Here is a 20,830-nt window from a genome sequence, read left to right on the forward strand (position 1 = left end):
CAAACGAACAGGTTAAATATAAGGCTTAATCGCGGCTGATACGAGGCTGCCGAGCCCTTAGGTGAATTCTTAAAAAAAGAATTTGCCTCACTAAAATCAGTTTGCCCCACTAAAATCAGTGAGGCTCGCTAAAAATTCAGAGGAGATAATTTTGCCTCACTAAAATTTTAGTGGGGCAAATTGATTTAAGTGAGGCAAAAGTTTTTTTTAAGAATTCAACTTCGGTAATTTGAAAGCATTTAAATAGTAGTAATTGTGTTCTCAATAACCTTGTTCTATTTCTCATTACTAATCCTCTTCATATTGTGGATATTCTTGCAGGCTGCGCTGATATTCTTGAACTCAGATTTCTCAATGATTCCATAATCATCAAAAAGTTTGAAGAACTCGTGGAAAGCCTCAATAAATTGTTCCCCCGCCTCCTCTGAGTCTGTCTCAAGGTTTATGTCAAGCTGAAAATAGTTGTTTATCGCATCGTATTATAGACAGCTTTTCGCGTATATTAAAATAAACAATAAACAGTTTTGTTAGCACTGAGGGGCCATTCCTATGCTAAAAATGCTGATATTAAAGTTATGTTTTCTATTTTAATATTCGTGGAAAATTGTTTGTAATACGATGCTATACATGATTTATCAGTATGGCGGAATATCGGTTCTAAACAAGCGGATAAGAATCGGTTTCAAGGTCAAAAAATAGATACAGAAAATTTAGGAGGGTGGGAGGGAACATTGGACTGTAAATTACACTTAATCCTGTTAGTTGACCTAAAAACTTCTTGTACTTTGATTGCCGCCATTGGTCAATAACGGCCTCTCATTGGCTAATTTTTTTTGTTTCGTCATATTTTTTGCACCAATACTCACAGCATCTTTGATTGTTTATTACATATCAAACCATTTGTGTTCAAAATTGTAATAAACTGTCATCAAAAAATATGTTTTTCAAAGGTAGTGTAAGAATGGATATAGAATATTCGTGGATATTATGACAGAAAATTGTCGTCAATTTAGCTTGGTAATATGAACCTCATTTATTGGTAATTTTCCTCATATAGTTGGAGGGTAGGGAATGGGTGAAAGTGAATGAATGTGGGGTATCATTGTTTAGCCAGCTATGAGCATAACTTCATCATCAGAGTACATGAAAATCTGATGCATCATCCAAGCAATAATATATCCATTGTTGTAAATTGATATGAGATTGAGCAATCCTATACAAGTCTAACCATGTCTATGATTTTTTGAATAGGGGCGTCGTAGCTCAGTGGTAACGCACTGAGTTATGGTGATGAGAGTTCGAGTTCAAGTCCCCATGTGGCAACTCGAATTCTCAGTTGAACATATTCACACAACTTCCCCTGGTTGTGTAAGAAGGGAGATTATTAAGTGGTTTGGATACTTAATAGTCACGTACATAATATCTGTACAACCCTTATCCCAAGCTCCTCTGCGGAGAGCGTCATTCATTACGGTGACTTAATTTGGGACACCTGCCATACTCGGCGCGGGTGAGGTAATAAAGAGTAGCTCCCTTGAGACAGCGGGTCAAGGCATAATGTACTTGGGCGTGGAGCTTGATAGCCCCAGTGGCTATACAAAAGTGTCTCGTCCTTCTCCATGACTACTTAGGTCCAAACACTAAGAAACTATGGCTACATACACATACATGATTTTTTGATACTGGTTTGGTTGTATGATGGTCGTGGTTCGAACCCATCCCTTGTCTTAAGCTAACCTGTCTAACCATATCTATAATAGTTTTAGTCTTGTTTGGTTGTAGGATGGTCGTGGTTCGAATCCCTCCCTTGTCTTAAACTTACCTGTCTAACCATGTCTATAATTGTTTGAATCTGGTTGCAGGATGGTCGTGGTTCGAATCCCTCCCTTCTCTTAAGCTTACCTGTCTAATTATGTCTATAATTGTTTGGGTCTGGTTTGGTTGTAGGATGGTCGTGGTTCGAACCCCTCCCTTGTCTTAAGCTTACCTGTCTGACCATATCTATGATGGTTTGGGTCTTGTTTGGTTGTAGGATGGTGATGGTTTGAATCCCTCAAACCTCTTAAGCTTACCTGTCTAATTATGTCTATAATAGTTTGAATCTGGTTGGGTTGTAGCATTGTCGAGGTTCGAATCGCTCCATAGTCTTAAGCTTACCTGTCTAACCATGTCTATGATGGTTTGAGTCTTGTTTGGTTGTAGGATGGTCGTGGTTCGAATCCCTCAAACCTCTTAAGCTTACCTGTCTAACCATGTCTATAATAGTTTGAGTCTGGTTTGGTTGTAGGATGGTCGTGGTTCGAATCCCTTCCTCGTTTTCGTCCTCGGGTATGGCAGACTACATAGTAAATAAAGAAGGATGAATATGTCAAATAGTTTAGGGAGGGAGGGGATATTTATTATACTATTTTTAATAACGTTTTCTAATTCATTGGTTCAACAATCTTGGGGACTTTTATTAAATTTCCATTGGTTTGTTTATTTAGTTGAGTGTCCAAATGTTTCAACCACTAATTGTGATATACAAAAGGGGCAATTTTGTGTATAATCATTGGGAATGTACATCAATTTATCGGCAATTGTCTTATACTTCTAGATCCCTGAATAAAAGCTGCCTATAAACAATTCATCATGTAAGGTTGCGTGATTTTTCTACCTGTTTCTTAACTTTTCTAAGAGCGTTGCCAACTTCGTTTTGAACAGCTGAATTTTCTACTACAGACAAGGATCTAAAAAAAATGGAAAACTATATTGAAAAATGTTGTGTTCCAAAGAAGTACATAATTTCACAGCATTTTATGAAAAAAGACAGTAACAAAAAAAAAATTATGTAATTTTTGTCTTTGGATTTGAAAAGTCAAAAAAGTGTAAGAAAACCAATCACTCACAATCTTCTCAAACAACTCTTCAGTAAACTTCAGCTCGAGCCCATGCCCTTGTGGAGCTTTGCTCTCAAAGTAGAGTGCATTCTTTATTACAAATATGCAAAAAAGAATGTCATTGGCTAGGTCTTTAGCTGTTGTGATCTGGAGCTGCATAAAGATCATAAAGGTTTTTAACTTTAGCATCTAGGATATAATCATCTATGTTTTCTTTTAAATGTATTGAAAGTTACCTGTTCTGTCTGTAGTTAGCATTGGCCATCTGGGCATTGAGTGCTTCATCAGTTATCTCTCCTTCTATCTTGTCATCATCAGATACAACCTTTATAAAAAAAATTATCCCTATATGAATGAACTGCATCTTTTTCTGTCTATCTGTACCGGGATCGAGCTAACTGCTGAACCGATATGGTTCTCCATTACAATGTAGGTCATGGGAAGGTTTATAACTATTTTGTGGGAGGGTAACAAAACCACAACCTTAAGAGAAATCGCCAAAAAAAATATTGTGCCGCTAGACGGCGCCATTGTATAACTTACTTAAAGACGCCAAACCTTTTTCATTTTACAGCTTCAATTTAATGGAGGGAGGGGGAGGGTTAACTCCCTTTTCCCATCTCCAACTCAAGGGCCCCTAAAGGCCTCTAGTGGCGTAGCCGCTAGTATAAACTGAACTATACCTGGGCTATATCAATTCTGGAGTCTAGACTGTACTGTTTTCCTGACATTAACATCCCTCTGATGCGAGATCTTGTGGCTAAAAAAATAATTAAAGACACATTATAAGGAAAGAATAATTTAAGTAAAACTAAATTTAGGTTTTTTTTGTTCAAAGGAACAAAAGGATTTATTTATCTAACCCACTTATCATTGACAGAAGATATTAATCAATGTCTCATTTTCTTCATTTACGGGGAAGGCTCTTTGGAAAAACCGGTATTTTAGCCACAATTTGTTGAAAATCATGACATATTTTTTTTTATATAAAACTACCCACGTCAATGAAGAAAAGTAGATATTGATTGTTAGCTTTTGTAAATAGTAAGTGGGTTAAATAAATTCATACTTTTGTTCCTTTAAATAAAAAAACTTTGTAACTATAAAACCATGCAAAAAAATCAATATTTGGCATTTTTAATGGTCGTACAAGGTGGATAGATATATATATAACAAGAAATGATCATGCATTATAAAAAAAATAGGAAAAAAACACATATTTATATAGAAAGGAATGATATGAAACTGTCCGTACTGAAAATTTACATTTGGGTTATTGTCCATGCAGTTTATTAGAGGGTTGAGTGGAAAATTTAAATTTTATTGATATGTACAGATAACATCCTACCAATTTTCCTACAGTGATTGTCAAAACATTTTTCCGGTATGGCTTTGAATCCGATTTAAATCCGCTGGATAATAACCGGTTTACAGCAATGCTGAAAAATTATGTATAGTATCAAATTACAGACAATTTCCCACGTATATCAACATAAAAATCATGAAATTAATACCAGTTTTGTTAGCTCATACCTTCGGCCTTTTGGTACTAACAAAACTGGTTAAAATGGTATAACTTTTCATTTTAATATCCGAGGAAAGCCGTCTATGATAAGATGCAATAAATAACTATTCTTCAATTTGTGCATAGTGCAGTAATATAGAACTAGAAATGAAATAGTGAAAATCTTGGGCCCACAAGACGGGCAAGACTTACCTATAGCTGGTGGAATTCTCGGGCCCCAGATGGCCAACGACTGGGCCCTTTTGTAATTCAGCTGTTCAGGGTCCCTCAAGATGGCGGAACGACCTGACGAAAGGGTCAAAACTCAAATTCCCGGATTTTTAAATATTTTTTTTTTTACATTGGACAGATATCATTCCTTTCCCTAATCTCATCATAATTTACAGTGTCGCTTCTCATATGTTATGGGAAGGTTTATAACTATTTTGGGGGAGGGTACCACTAAACTAAAAATGAAAGTGAGAGGGGTAGACTTCCCCCTACTCCACCATAAATGCTCCTAGATGCCTCTTGGGGGAGAAGGGCGTAGCTACAACTTTTATATAAAGCAGAGCTTCTCTGTTGGTTAATATTGTCAGTTAAGCTACAATTTGAATGTTATTAAAAAGTGTACACAACAAGTTAATGGAGGGAATTATAAATCCAAAAATGGGTTCGCTACTTAAAGAAATAATTTCCTTGTATAAAAATCACCAAATCCAACTTGGTAGTTTTAAGTTTAATAAAATGATGTTAATAAATAATAATAACCAAATCTATGAATTCAAGCACATGCAGTTAAATTAAAAGAAATTGTATATTCAAAATGTAAAAACAACAATTTTTTATTGCAGTAAGGCTACGAAACCGATTAATATCCGCTGGATTAGATCCGGTTTTCAGCAATACTGAAAAATAATGTATAGTATCGTAGTACAGACAATTTTCCAGAAATATTGAAATAAAAACATAAAATTTTGTCATCCCCACAGCTAAAAATTTGGATGTTTGTTTATTTATATTTTTAAAAAATTTGATAACCGTGGAAATATGTCTATATTTCGATGCGATAAATAGCTACTAAACTATAAATTAGTGTTTTTTTAAACTTACAGTTTGAGTGAATATTTTTCTGCATGCATCTCAATTTCTTTGAGAAGTCCATCACCACCTAGGTTAATAATTATTCATTTACTCGTTTCATAGTCGTTTAGTTATTAATCACTTCGAAGTTCTAATTGTTGCCAGCTAAGTTTGAATTAAAATGAGTTTTTTTTTACAGCGGGAAGTGTCACATGTGACGTCATAAAAATACGTCTTAAAGGGAAGGATGGGAGGAAAAGTTAGAAAGGAAACCCCTTAAAAAAAGATTGATAATAGACGTATTTTTATAACGCCAAAATTGACAATTTCCACTGCCCAAAGAAGTTTAATCACCCCATTCACCTTATTGAAATCCCCCCTCTCTCTCCAAGTGCTTATTTATATTCAAATAACTACAAAATAAGTAAATAACTATAGTTAAAGATATAAGATTAAGTTAGTAATTTTAAAATAAGGATGGCAGCATACATAAGTATCGAAGTCTTGGAATACGGACAAGTAGATTTAAAATGCATTTATAAAAATCAAGAATCCAAAAACATTTCTCAAATATTTTTATTTTTAATATTCATTTTTTGTAGAATGACTGACTAACACATGGACAAAGTAAATTACATACTAGATGCTCATTGGTACAGGAAATCTTCACAAAGAAGGCCACAAAAAAATCACATTTTCCCCATAGCGTTACTGACTGACGGATTGACAGACTGACAGACAAAGTGTAATATAGAGTAGCTTCGCCACCAAAAATGAACGTTAAATTAACCTAAAACCCAAGAGCTATCATGCAATACAATAAAATGAAGCATCTTATTGTGCCTACAAAAAAAAATTACGTCATAGAATACAAATTACCCATGATAGGCCAGTATTATATACATTTTTAATTGACTTGTATGCGTCATTTCTTTATAGGCACTGTAAGCCGCTTTGTTGAAAATGTTAATACTCAAGCCCTCCATTGGTCTATTCCTCATTATATTGATTAAACTTACATCATTGTTGTCAAATAGCGCAGCAAAGGACCCATCCACAATTTTGGGGGACATTGGTGAGTTGGGACCAATGTTGGCCAACAGCAGGGAGGTACCGAATGACTCGTTCTTCTCTTTGATTTCTAAAAATAATATGGGTATAGCCCCTTTCGTGGCAACGCACTTTAAGGGGCGATTCTTCGTACTTTTCACAGTAGCTTTTCTCCTATTTCTAGCCCCTGCATGTGGCCAATTGCCTAACCCTGCGGGGCAATCATCTAACCCAATATAATCTAACCTTATCTAATATAACCTATTAAAAGCCATTTTAAAAATACGACGAATCGCCCCTTAAGGGGCGTTGTCACGAAAGGGACTATTCCCAATAATTTTGTATCAGAGATGGGGGGGGGGGGGGCAATGGGATGTTTAGTCCCCAAAGTTTTATAATAATGTTTTTTAATTTGTTGGCTTAACAACTTTGGTGACTCAACTTAGTGAATTATAATTGGTTGGTTTAATAAGTTGAAGGTTTAAACGTTTCAACCACTAAACTTACGTTAGAGAAGGGGTAATTGTTAACCTGACCCAGATAGGGCAGTACCCTTTTCAATTTTCTCCAAATCATCCATCCCCTGGCAAAATTAAGGGATCCACCCCCTCCAGGTTAGAAAAAATAGATAAAATATTCCCTACATAAAGTCAGGTAACAAAGTTCTTTCCAGTATGGGTAAAATTAAAAGAAGAATATATTTTAATTTAATAAATATAACTTTTAAAAAGAAGAGTAACAAAAAATGTAAATTTTTGTTGTAAAACATTAATTAAGTAAAGATTGAAGAAAGTTTACCTTTACAAGAGTTTTTGCACCAAACTTTGTATTTTAAATCGGATTATTACTCCAAGGATTATATTTGAAAGCAAGGATTTTTTACATTAAAGGGAGTGTCCGTGCGTATGTCCGCGAACGGGCGAAATATGGTGTTTTTTAAGCAACTCCCTTACTTTTAAATTACTTATTAATTCCTTGGACAATTTGGAAAGCTAATACAGAAAGTGTGAAAGCCGTATAACAATTTTATTTTATAAAGTAGTAAAGTTTTTTTTGTCTGTAGCTTAAGATTCAGCTCTGATTGAGTGCTCCATTTTCGGGAAAGTCGATATTGATTCCGCGAGGGTTTTATGCTTTTTCTTCCATTCCCCAATCCTTCGAATACAGAGCTCCAAATTGTTAAAAGCGAAGCCTCTTGTCTATTGTACAACAACGTCTTTATATGTATACTGCAACCAATTAAATCAAATACTATAAAGCATCTGCTATTAACTGTAAGGAAACTTGGACAAAGCAGCCTCAGACAAAGTAGCCTCAAACAAAGTAGCCTCGGACAAAGTAGCCTCTAGGACAAAGTGAATTCCGGATATTTCTTAAGTAAATGTCTTGAGGCTACTTTGTTCTAGAGGCTACTTTGTACGGAAGATACTTTGTCTGAGGCTACTTTGTCCGAGGATACTTTGTCTGAGGCTACTTTGTCCGAGGCTACTTTGACCAAGATCCACTATAAGAATATCTCATTTTTTTATCTTTTACGAATATTATCATCCTTGTTAAATATGAATATATGCAACAGTAAATCATTATTCATTGTTACCAGGGATCTAAATGGATAAGACAATGGCCGATGACGCACATTCCCAATTATGATACACAAAATTACCCTTTCTGTAGATTACAATTAGTAGTTAAAACGTTTGGAAACTCATCTGAATGGAACATCAAAGTCTTCAAAATTCTTAATCAAACGAATAAAAAAACGTTTTATAAAACTTTGGGGACTATTGTAATACACAGACTAATCTCCTTCCTCCCTGCATTGTTTCTAAGTATAAAATGCATTTTTCATTATATAAATGTATGGAACGTTATGCATCATAATGTATATGTACATTACGTGGGAATCATGACAGTGGAAAAATTAGTTTGCTAACATGGACATCATGTATTGGTTAGTTCATTCATCCAGACGGAGGGGAGAAAATGGAATAAAGTTGGTATATTGGGGGTTCGTTATTTTAGCCAGCTACACTTTTCTAGAGGAATAATAATCCAATATAATACTTTATAAATATCAATAATGTTAGTGTTTAAATAAAAATACTTTTAAGTTGTTTAAATCATTTTTAAATCCTTTTTTATTGTTATGAGGACTGAAAGTCTCCTCCATAACTCACTTTGTTTGTTTGTCCATTCTATGATTTTGTGTTCTTAACTACTTGTCGTCCTTTTTATCAATTTATCTTTAAGTTGACTACTGTCTAACCCTATCTTTTATGCCCTTTTTGAGGGAGAGAAGGGCCATTGGGCTGTTTAGTACACTAGTCCCAAAATTTTATGATAACATTTTCTTTTTCGTCGGCTTAACAACTTTGAAGACATTTGTTTAATTTTCATTGGTTGGTCCATTAAATTAAGTGTCCAAAAATTTCAACCACTGAGTTTTTATCATCCTACCTTTGAGTGGAACTCTTTTCTTGGTTGATACAATCCCATAACTTTCCAGAACATCACTGGCTGTACTTCTAATCAGGGCCCAGTCTCGAGTTATATCCTAATAAATGGAAACAAAGATCAGCTGACTGTAAAACGTGGTACTGGTATGTGATTGCTGCGTAGAATCATAAAAAGTAAAATGTCATCTTTAGTATATATCCAAATAGATATATATAAATATGGATACAGTCTCGAGTTATATCCTAATATATATATATATAAATATAGAGACAATCCCATAATTTTCCAGAGCTGGATCTTTAAATAATTTCAATGGTGCGCGGGGTGATTTAGCGCACCATTGAAATGATTTAAAGATCCAGCTCAGAACATCACTGGCTGTACTTCTAATCAGGGCCCAGTCTGGAGTTATATCCTGTAAACAATTCATTACTTTTCATTAACAAGAAGAGAAAAAAAAAGGAATAAAAAAATGTATGTATATACTATATAGGAAAAACCTAAATTAATGTGTTACTTTGACTTAAAAATCACGTTTAACTATCTGAATTTTCTGTTTATTACACTAGTCCCCAAAGTTAAACAATACAACTTACACGCGGCTGACGCACAGCTGCCAAGCCCTGCTATAATCATTTTTCAGCGGATGTATTCTCAATATGGTAAATAATGATAAATTACAACAACTGCCAAACTTACCCTGTAGAACTAAAAGGTTTGTGCTAACATAAAATATGAATGGTTATATGCGACTATGAAAGAAGTAATAGCTGACAGGAACGTCAAAGCTTTTTATTTTGAGGGAAGTAATATAAGGGGTTTCAAGCTTTTTTTTAGGGGGAGGGGTGCCCGGTTGGTAATCTCATTTAATAAATTGAAACAAAAAAAAACTTGGATGTCTATGATATCTGACATATTATCTATTTGCCGTTATTGTTTTGACTTGATTTCTATTGACTATTATAAGTTATTAAATAAAATTTATCATAAATTAAACAATGTCCACAGTCTTTTATTTATAAAATAACAGCCCAAATGTTTCACAGGATACCAAAGTTAATAGAGGTGGGTAAAGGAGTGATTGATTATTATCCAATTTTTCTCTGAATTTGTATTTACACATTTTTCAATTTTAGTGAATTTTTCTTTTTTTTCTTGAAACAAACCATGTTTCCAATATTGTATTAAAGACAATTTCTTTCGGTCCCTAGGGCTAACGAATCGTGTTTTGATCTTATGATCTTTTTTATATTAATATACGCGGAAAGTTGTCTATAATACGATGCGATAAATAACAATTCATTTCGTTGACAGTTATAGAAAAAGGTTTTACACTTAATATAATAACGTACTGTCTTTTTGAATATATAAACAATTATTAGAGAACTTATGACAGTAAATCTAATGATGTACTATCCTTTCTTCGCCTGGATAAGAATGTGAAGACTGTTTATGGTAAATCTAATGATGTACTGTCCTTTTATTTACCTGAATAGTTGTGCGAGGACTTGTAACAGTTAATCTAATGATGTACTGTCCTTTTATTTACCTGAATAGTTGTGCGAGGACTTGTGACAGTAAATCTAATGACGTACTGTCCTTTCAGACTAGCCGGTACTGCATGCATCTTTCCACTAAAAAAATATATTTCCTTTTAATAAAGTAACATAAAGTTTGTCTGTTTGTACTAAAGGATCTCGCGAACTGCTAAACCGATATGGTTCTTCTTTACAGAGTAGCTTCTAATACGTCCTGATAAGGGGAGGGTGATACTAACCTCCCAAGAGAAATCCCCCCTAGAAAATCAAAATCACCCACGTTAAAATTAAAAATCTGGAGGGAGGGGGTTGCTAGTTTAGATATAAAAGAAGAATGAACTGTAATACTGAAATATTATAACATATTCTAAAAACTACATGTTTAAACGACAATTAGTCAATTTAGGTGTTTTTCTCAAAGTGCTGAGTTGAGTACAAAAACCCCACCCCCTCATTTTGAAGTAAATTAAATTATAGGGGGGGAGTTGGTTGATGTACCTTTAGCTATATTAGGTTAGGTTTTATTGGGTACAAGGTAGCCCCGCATTGGAACGAAGGGCGGACATACCTCAGCTAAAAGGTAGCTTCGCTACTGCAAAGCTAAATTGTACAGAATAGCTGTAATTGTTTATATTTGTGTTTTTGTTTACGCAAAATTCTTTTTAAGTTTGAGAACAATCAACTTCATTTATTTTGCTGGAGACACCAAGGATAGAGTTTTCCATCGGACCATAGTTTTTTAAAAACAAATTTTATAAGCCTTACGACGACCAAAACAACTTATCAAGGACATGCTTCAAACCGTTTAATGTGTTATTATCTGTAAAAAAAAGAATAATGTATGTCCGTCTGGCCGTATGTCCAGATGAATACTTTCTCGAATTGATAGATTGTTTGTTACTGCTAAGGTTTGGAGATATTTTACTTGGGGATTAGACACCAACAACCTAAGAACTTTTTGTTCTTTTTTAAAAAACAAAATAAGATGAAAACCCCTAAATTTTACCCTCCCCGAAGATATAAAAAATCATAACAAAACAAATTTGGGAGAGGGAAAATACATATCCCTTTTATGATGACGCACGGCCGTGTTGTCATGTGTATAGAGTAGCTAAGCTCCCAAGAATATGTTGCTAGTTTAAAAATCCATTCAGTTTCTCCCATATGATTAATACATGTTTATACACGCAAGCTGTTTTAATGGATATATGATATACGTGGATATATTGACAGGAGAAAATATGTCGTCAATTTAGCTTGCTAATAAGGAACTAATTTATTTGTCTTCTTTCATCCAGTAAGAGGAGAGGGGATTTGGTAAAGGTGGTTGATTTGGGGTATCGTTATTTTAGCAAGTTACAAGCATTGCTATATCAGAGTACATAAAAATCTGGTGCAACATCCAAGTATTGATATATCCTTTGCTGTTTGGCTAATTATTTTTACATTCGCAGCATATGTATAATCAAAGTATTCATTAGGTCAGTTTTTAGGAATATAATCCAAAAACATCCTTTTAGGAAGGTTTTAGACAATTTTCGGCCCCCTTATTCTTTTCCTTTTAAAGACAATGGCATATACATTATACATGGATGTACATTACTAATTTTGATACTCCTTCTATATAGGATAATTAGTGGTTGAAACATTTGGACACTCAACCTAATGAACCAACTAAAAAATTCAATAAGGATCCCATAAATGTTAAGCCAAAGAATAAGAAATCGTTAGTATAAAACTTTGGGAATAGTGTAATAAACAGCCAAATGTCCCCTCTCTCACTAATTTAACCCCCTGAACATTTTTATCCTTGTTTTCAACTTTCTAATATACTTTCTTAACCTCTCTTACATTAGATTTTTTACTAAGAAAAATAAAGGTAGTCAGACAAGAGAGGTAATGTCTGATTGAGCCAATAGGAGAATTCCATAGAAACCTACATTTAATCTCATTGGTTGAAATTGTGTACACATTTCATTATGAATTGTGTACACATTTCATTATGAATGCATGTTTTTTTTTCATTTCATACATAGATAAAAGTCAGCTTTAAACAATATCATTTCTTAGTACAGAGATTTGCTGAATCAAACTTACTTGCTCAAAAATGTTGTCATAAATGAGAAAGCTTTAAACAGAGGTGGATTCTTAAAAACAAAATTAGGCTTGCTACTCGCTGATGAGACAAAATTATTTTTGTAAAAAATCCTCAAAAATCGCATAAAAAATCTCCAAAAAGTAAATAAAATCATAAAAGGGTTATTAACATATGGTTTTGTTTAATTTTTGTAGATTTTTAATAAGCTTTTAAATGGTTTTTCATAAAAATAATTTTGCCTCAACATCGAGTAGCAAGTCAATTTTTTTAAAGAATCCACCTCAGCTTGAGTCAAAAGTAAACAATACTACGCTAATAATTTTCTTTTAAAGATTTGATGAAAAATCCGGTCAGAGGCGTAATCTAGATATAGTATGTCTATTTGAAGAAAAAGATTTATAAAATAGAATGAAATAAAAGAATTCCCATAAATTCATTATTATAATTGTAAAAAAATAGCTTAGAACCACCCCAAGACATTTTAAAGCTTCCATAAATAAAATAAAGCATATTCCGAAAACTTTAGCTTCAGAAAAGAACCTTACTACCTAAAATTATATGATGGAGAAATTTAACTGGTAACATCCTCTTAGAATTTTTTTTTCTATTCTTTAGATTATGGGGTTAGTTTGACCATCTCGATATACTATATGTATTGTTTGGATTATGGGAACAGCTTGACCATCTATATATACTATTTCTGTTGTTTGGATTATGGGGTTAGTTTGACCATCTCGATATACTATATGTATTGTTTGGATTATGGGAACAGCTTGACCATCTATATATACTATATCAATTGTTTGGATTATGGGAACAGCTTGACCATCTATATATACTATATGAATTGTTTGGATTATGGGGTTAGTTTATCCATCTAGATATACTATATATATCATTTGGACTATGGGGTCAGTTTGAATATCTAGATATACTATGTCTGTTGTTTTGCGAAATTGTTCACGTTCCCCGACCCGTGAGTGCGTCACTATAGCTAGCTAGTTGTCAATTAACAAATACTCACTTTCAACAGAGGTTTCGTGTATAATATCTTAACTTCAAAAGTGATGTTTATTTAAAATTTCTATCTGTAAAAAAAGAAGTAAGTTGTTGTGTTGTATGTAGTGTTAAAAAAAACAATTAACAATAAAAAAATATTTGCTGGTTTATCTATATGAGAGAGGTTAATGCCAACCTCCCAAGAGAAATCGCCCCTAGAAAAATTTAGCCTCAACCCAAAATAAATAGTATCATTTTCTTTTGAAAAAAAAAAAAATAAAGGTTGACTTATCCCCCCCCCTCTCTCCGATTCTTAAAGTGTCCCTAGAGGCCTCTAGGGACGTAGCTGCTAGTATTTCATATCTTACCTGGAATTTAACTTCTTTAGCAGTTTCTCTGTCATGGCATTCTCTCCCTAAAAAAATTAATATCTCATATTTTAGTTTTTTAGGGCCGAAAGACAGAAGCGTTGGTATGGTAATTTATCGTAATAGATGTAGAATAATAAAGGTACTAAGAAAGAGAGGGAATGTCTGATTGAGCCAATAGGAGAATCGCATCGGTACATACATTTAATTTCATTGGTTGAAATTTTATACACATCTTGTTACGAATGCATGTTTTTTTTCATTTCATACACAGATAAACGTCAGCTGTAAACAGTATATTTTCTTAGTAGAAAGCTTTGCGGAATCAGAATTAATTGCCCAAAAATTTCGTTTAAATTTGAAAGCTTCGAAACGAGGTGGATTGTTAAAAAAAAAGTTAGGCTGGCTACTCGCTGGTGAGGCAAAATTATTTTTGTGAAAAATCCTCCAAAATCGAATAAAAAAATTTACAAAAATTAAATAAAATCTTAAAAGGGTTATTAACATATGATTTTGTTTAATTTTTGTAGATTTTTAATGTGCTTTTGGATGATTTTTCACAAAAATAATTTTGCCTCACTATCGAGTAGCGAGTCTATAATTTTTTAAGAATCCACATCAACTTGAGTCGAAAGAAAACAATACTTTTGTCTGCTAGAAATGTTCCTTCTTAGATTTGACGAAAAAGGGGTTCAGAATATGCTTCTATTCTTATATTTCTATTTGTAGAATATACGTGGATATTATGTCAGAGGAATAATTGTCGTCAATTTAGATTGCTATTTCCCATGGCATTTATTGTTCAGCTCGTTCATCCAGTGATTGTTAGTTTGGTTCGCTAACAGTTTTACATTATTAGAGTAAACGATATTATGGTTTAAGATCCAAGAAATATTTTTATCCTCTTTTTTGGGGCCTTTCCTAATGAATTTTTATAATCATTTAATAATACTAAAGTTAGATGTGCTGAATTTTAATTTAAAAAAGCTTCAAACTTCCAAAAAATATAAATTTTGAAAATTAAATACGTTCAAAATTTTGAAAGTTTGAAGCTTTTTTAGCTAGTAGTAAATATTGAGATAGGATGAGGAAACACCGTGGAAACTGCGTACACATTTGGAAATTAAAATTCAGCACATCAAAAGTTACTCTGTTACCAGGGATCTAATGGGATAAGACAATGGGCGATAAATTGATGTACACCCCCCATGATGATACACTTAATTACCCCTTCTGTAGATTAAAATTAGTAGTTAAAACGTTTGGACACTCAACTTGATAAACCAACCAATCAGAATTTATAAAAAGTCCCCAATGTAGTTAAGTAAACGAATAAGAAAACGTTGATTTAAAACTTTGGGAACCAGTGTAATAAACAGTCCAATGTCCCCTCTCTGTTCTGTTACACCCTCATTATTATTACTGAATCTTTGCTTCAAGCATCAAATATATATATTTTTTTTGGCTGAAATAGTAAAACTTTACTTCTTTAAGCAATTTTGATAATTTTTCCAACATTCAGTTTACCCTTTAAATAGTTATTCATCGCATCGTATATCAAAATGAAAATTTGTTAGCCCTGAGAGGCCAAAGGCTCGGGTTATTATTTCTTTGATTTTTAAATTACTATTCGTAGAAAATTGTATGTAATACGATGGAATGCATGATTTTTAGTAAGAGGGTTCTAATACATCGAAAATTAATCATTTTTGAAGCCATTCTGGAAAAGTTTTTCTTAATTTAGCCCAAATACTTCTAAAAAATTGCAATGGTTAAAATTTATAAAAGTTATAAGAATTACAAGACAAATAGTATAATAACAACGGATATAGAATAAGTGGATATATTGACAGAGAAAAATTTGTTGCTAATATGAGCCTCATTTATTAGTTAGTTCGTTCATCCAGAGAGAGGGAATGGGATGGGGTAAATGGGGTGGATAATTATTTTAGCTAGCTGTTAGTATCACTCTATCAGAGTACATGAAAATCTAGTGCAACATCCAGGTAAAAATAAATCGATTATAATAGCAATATCGGGATTTAAACTAAAGCAGACAGAATATCCACAGAGAGAGAGAGGACAATAGGCTGTTCATTACACTAGTCTCCAATGTTTTATATTAACCTTTTCTTATTCCGTTGGCTTAACAACTTTGGGGATTTAAGTGAATTTTGATTGGTTGCTTCATTAAGTTAAGTGTTTAAAGGTTTCAACCACTAATTTTAATCTACAGAAGAGGTAATTTTATGCATAATTATTGGGGATGTACATTAATTTGTAGGCTATTGTCTTATCCCTTTAGATCCCTGCAGAATAACAAGTCTCTTTCAAGAAAAAAAAAACTATTTTCAGCCAAATTTTACCAATAATTCCAAAATTCAAAGATAATAAGAAAAGAGGGTTAAAAGTTAAAAAAAGATAACGAAGTTAAATACTTTTTAAATTGCCAATTAAATACCATAAATTATACTTCAAATTTATTATTTGTTTTTTTTAGAATTTTAGAATTGTGTGGTGTAATGTTTCCTAGATATTTTTCTCAATTCAACTTAAAATACGTCAGTATCAAAGTTACTAATAAAATATTATTTTTCATTTTTAACTAATACAAATTAATCCTTCTCTTAAATATTTTTCAATGGTAGGTCTATCGTCAAAACCTTTTATTGCACTTTTCCCTGTTCAAAATCCAGGTAAATTATGTCCAGCCAGAAGCTTGCACAGAGTTGTGGAGCAAAAGAAAACAAATCATTATAATGAAGTAACAGGATATCTGTCTGTGTGTGTGTGTAAACCCGCCTATGGCTCTCCTGTACAATGTAGCTTCTCATAGGTCTCGAGAAGGTTTATAACTATTTTGTAGGAGGGCAAGAGAAATCGCCCCTAGAATTAGCCCCCCCCCCCCAATTTTTTCATTTTTTTCTTCCCTAGACTAGAATTACAAAGTAAAGTTTTACTGCTTTTTCATTTAATCAGAAAATCTACTTTAAGCAAGAATTTTGAAAATCTATCCAAAAACACCAAAGATATGGGAAAAGCATGTAATAAGCTGCGTACAAGCCATAGATGTTTCATAATTAATTATGATCCACAATGTTAAAAATGTTGACAAGAAGTTTCAGCAGTCTATCTTGAATTTAAGCCAAGAAAATCTTACGGATGAACAGACATTTGAAATCAATAGCTCCGACACTGAAAAAACTAGACATCTATAATACAAAGTAGAACGATGTCTGTCTGTCTGTTTGTTTGTTTGTCTGTAGCGAAGGATCGGGTTCTCCTTTACAGGGTAGCTTTTCATAGGTTCCGGGAAGGTTTATAACTATTTTCTTGGGGGTGGGACACCCCCACCCCCCCCCCTAAAAAATGAAAAATCCCCCTCCTCAATTTTTTTTGAAATTAAAATTAAAATAGTGGGGTCGACTAACCCCCCCCCTCCCCCCCCAAAAAAAAAAAATAAAATTTGTTTAATATTTTTTCTTTTTAAATTTAAAATACGAAAAAATAGTTTGATCAAACCTCTTGGCGCAAAGCCCCTAGAGGATAGGGGCGAAGACGCTAGTAGTATTATATAACAGGCTTGCGAAAGCGGCTCAGCACCCCTGTCACACGCGGCATCCGGAAATTACCTTGAGACTCTTTTATCCAAGGTATAAAATTTAGTTCAAAAGGTGGAAAAAAATTTTTAGTTTTAATTTTGAAAGTTATGAATTAGAAGATTTTAATAATCTTTTTTTTGATAGCGCTAAGCAGCTATCTAACATTTGCCTTAAGTCTAAATACCACGATTCCACGATGTCTATATAGCAATACTTGCCTTAAGTATTAAAACGACCACTCCAAAATGTTAATGAATGTATCAAACACTTGTTTTAAGTCTAAAAACTACCACTATAAAATGACTATAAATATATCAAACACTTTGTTAAAGTCAAAAACCATTACTCATGGATGTCTATAAATCTATCAAATACTTAATTTAAGTCTAAAAACTATTACTAAAAATGTATATCAATCTATCAAATGCCTGATCTAACTCAAGACATCTTTATATACAAATTGCTTATGAATTTATCAAACACTTGCCTTAAGTCTAAAAACGACCATTCCAAGATGTCTCTCAGCCGGTATCTCAAATCTCGAGTCAGACTTTATGAATGCTTCAAACTTTTGGGCCATTCGGACATTTTCCCTGATTTAAAAACAAAATTTCACATTTTTAGGGACGAATCACATCCTTCACTACAAAAAAAAATGTTTTACAAAAATAAGATATAGAATATGCTAATATGGATTTCATTTATAGATCATTTAATTCATCCAGTAAGAAGGGAGGTGTTGGGGGAGAGGAAGTGGTTAAGGGTTATCCTTATTTTATCCAGCTGCTAATATTACTTTATTAGAGTACGCTGAAATCTGGTGCAACATCCAAGTAATAAAATATCGATTGTGGCATAATAATTGCGAAATTTTTGCCTGATCATTTTCTGAAGTCCTGATATTCCATAATTCCTGAGGACGAACCAAAGCTTGAGAGCCCTGAATCTCTTACTCAGCGGCACTTGCCAATGCTGAAAGTATTGTAATAAGTTAGGCATAGTTATTTATCGCATCGTTTATAAACAGCTTTTCGCAAATATAAAAATTATAAGATTAAAACCAGTTTTGTAATCACTAAGATGCCAAAGGCACAGGCTAACAAAACTGGTTTTAATATTATGATTGTACATTTATATATTCCTAGAAAACAGGACATAATACGATACGATACACGATTTTTCAATTTGGCCGAGAATCGGTTCTTATCCATGGGATATTAATCGGTATCGAAGCCAGACTGAAATTTTTTTAAGTTGTTCTAAACTGATTTTGCAGGAAAAAAGGAAAATGTAACATTCTGAAATGTAGATCAATAAAAACAATGGTATTTTTAACGGCGTAGCTTTTCTAAATTAATGGTCGGTTTAACGGGTATAATTTTTCATTAATTTAAACTTGATGGAATGATACTATCGATTTCAAATTTTGCTTGATGATTCCTATGACAGTTAGGTAAGATTTTTTAGGATTAAAATTTATGTTCTGCTTAATATGTTTTAACATTCTTCACATGTTCTTGTTAGTTTGTTCTACTTATTTTTTTTAGCTTCACTTTTATGGATGTTTTCCTCCTTGTTTTAATAAAATCTTACCATGTAATCAATAGCAAGGCCTGAAATAAACAAAAAATAGATTAGTTAATTATTAAATGTAACAAAAAATTAAATCAGGGATCGGAAGCCTCACGTAAGCCGCGCATAAGCCTCAGTATTAAACCTGCTTTTGAGCAGAAAAAAAAATTTAAGAAAGAAGGATTGTCTGCTAAAGAGCCGTTTTATACATCCAGCTGAATTTTATAGTGATAAAATCACGATTTCACTGAGGCTTACACGCGGCTTACGTGAGGCTTCCGATCCCTGAATTAAATCAACAACAGACTAACATTGGCAAATGAAAAAAGATAATGGCACCATATCAAAGTTAGGAAGTATGCAGTAATGTGTATTTACACATTGTTTTCATACAGGCCATATTATTGTAAAATTAGTTACCTGTATTCTCGTGCTGTAGATAGAGCGGCTCAACATTAAAGGTTCTGTGCAGAGATCTACTGTTCTTCACCCTGAATATTTTTTATCACATCATATTAAAGACAGCTTTCTATGGATATTAAAATGAAAAATCATAAGATTGAAATAAGTTTTGTTAGCCTCAGCTAGTTAAAGGTCCGAGCTAACAAAACTGGTATACATTTTAGAATTTTAGTTTATAATTCAAGGAAAATTTATGTAATACAATGCTATACATGCTTTATAATTATGATTAATAACCGGTTTTAATCTAGCGGATATCAAAACCATACTTGAAAATTATGCACTAAATTATTTCATACAAATAAATATAGGATTCTACAGAAGTTTAAAACTCAAAAACTTAACCTTTTTTTATTACGAAAAAATGAGGAATGGGGAAAAAATATTATTAGACTGAAAAATTTTATGAATTAATGAAAATCTCAGAATGAAAATATTTCATTACAAAGAAAACTCGAGATTTATTTCAATGAAAATTTGGTGCGTCATCATTTCTGCATATTTTCGAAGCAGCTTATAGTACCTACAAAAATAACCTCGTACAATACAAATGACAAATGATGGGCCAGTATATTTGTTACCATTGGTCAATAAAAGTGTATACTGGTCTCGCATTGGTCATTTATATTGTATTACGTCATTTTTTATAGGCACTATAAGCTGCTTTCCTTCGGCACCTCGGGGCTAATAAAAACTGGTTTTAATCTTATGATTGTACATTTTTAAATTCGTAGAAAGCTGGATATAATACGATGCTAGACATAGTGTTTTCGTATGGATGGTTCCTATCCACCGGATTCGAATGAATACGAGAAAAAAGATTTTTTGTTGGATGGGGTAAAGGTAAACAAACGCAATAAGAAAGATTTAACACCCCCACCCTCCATTTCTGACTGTTTAAAACAGGTTCTCAGCCATACTAATAAATCAATTATAGTATTGTATAACAGACAATTTTCCACGAATAAAAAAATAAAAATCGTAAAATGAATACCAGTTTTGTTAATTTTAATCCACGGAAAGATGTCTTAGTACGATGCGTTCAATAAATATTATTTTATATTTGTGATTTGATATAATTTGCGCAAATGAAGGGACATCGATATTTTTCTTCTGCCAAATAAATGAATATCATTAAATCCATGAAAAAATGTCGTTTATTACCAGGGAGAAAGGGAGGGAACATTGGACTGTGAATCACACTAGTACCCGAATTTT

General features: G+C 32.9%; 1 protein-coding gene across 1 annotated transcript; it reads right to left on the reverse strand.

The window, feature by feature from the left end:
* Positions 1 to 167: 167 nt before the first annotated feature.
* Positions 168 to 20,234, reverse strand: LOC145326650 (histidine decarboxylase-like). The gene is made up of 16 exons (XM_080170018.1): positions 20,194 to 20,234; positions 19,571 to 19,641; positions 19,172 to 19,191; positions 18,456 to 18,550; positions 18,066 to 18,171; positions 13,977 to 14,023; positions 10,523 to 10,607; positions 8,974 to 9,070; positions 6,486 to 6,607; positions 5,497 to 5,554; positions 4,597 to 4,689; positions 3,563 to 3,639; positions 3,116 to 3,204; positions 2,657 to 2,729; positions 2,243 to 2,338; positions 168 to 452 (listed from the first exon to the last, which is right to left on the reverse strand). The coding sequence occupies exons 1-16, from the start codon at positions 20,232 to 20,234 to the stop codon at positions 276 to 278; spliced, it is 1,347 nt and encodes a 448-aa protein (XP_080026144.1). The 3' UTR covers positions 168 to 275.
* Between the last annotated feature and the right edge of the window lie 596 nt (positions 20,235 to 20,830).

Source organism: Acartia tonsa, chromosome 8 (genome assembly GCF_053477335.1).
Source record: "Acartia tonsa isolate MP-2025a chromosome 8, ASM5347733v1, whole genome shotgun sequence".
Lineage (NCBI taxonomy): Eukaryota > Metazoa > Arthropoda > Copepoda > Calanoida > Acartiidae > Acartia > Acartia tonsa.

Coding starts and splice junctions, on each gene's coding strand:
- LOC145326650 (XM_080170018.1), bottom strand. CDS start 20,234: ATGACCAATGCGAGACCAGTATACACTTTTATTGACCAATG. Junction 18,172..18,455: donor GGACTTCAGAAAATGATCAG/GCAAAAATTTCG, acceptor TTTTTAAATCAG/GGAAAATGTCCGAATGGCCC. Junction 9,071..10,522: donor GTCCTCGCACAACTATTCAG/GTAAATAAAAGG, acceptor TCCATTTATTAG/GATATAACTCGAGACTGGGC.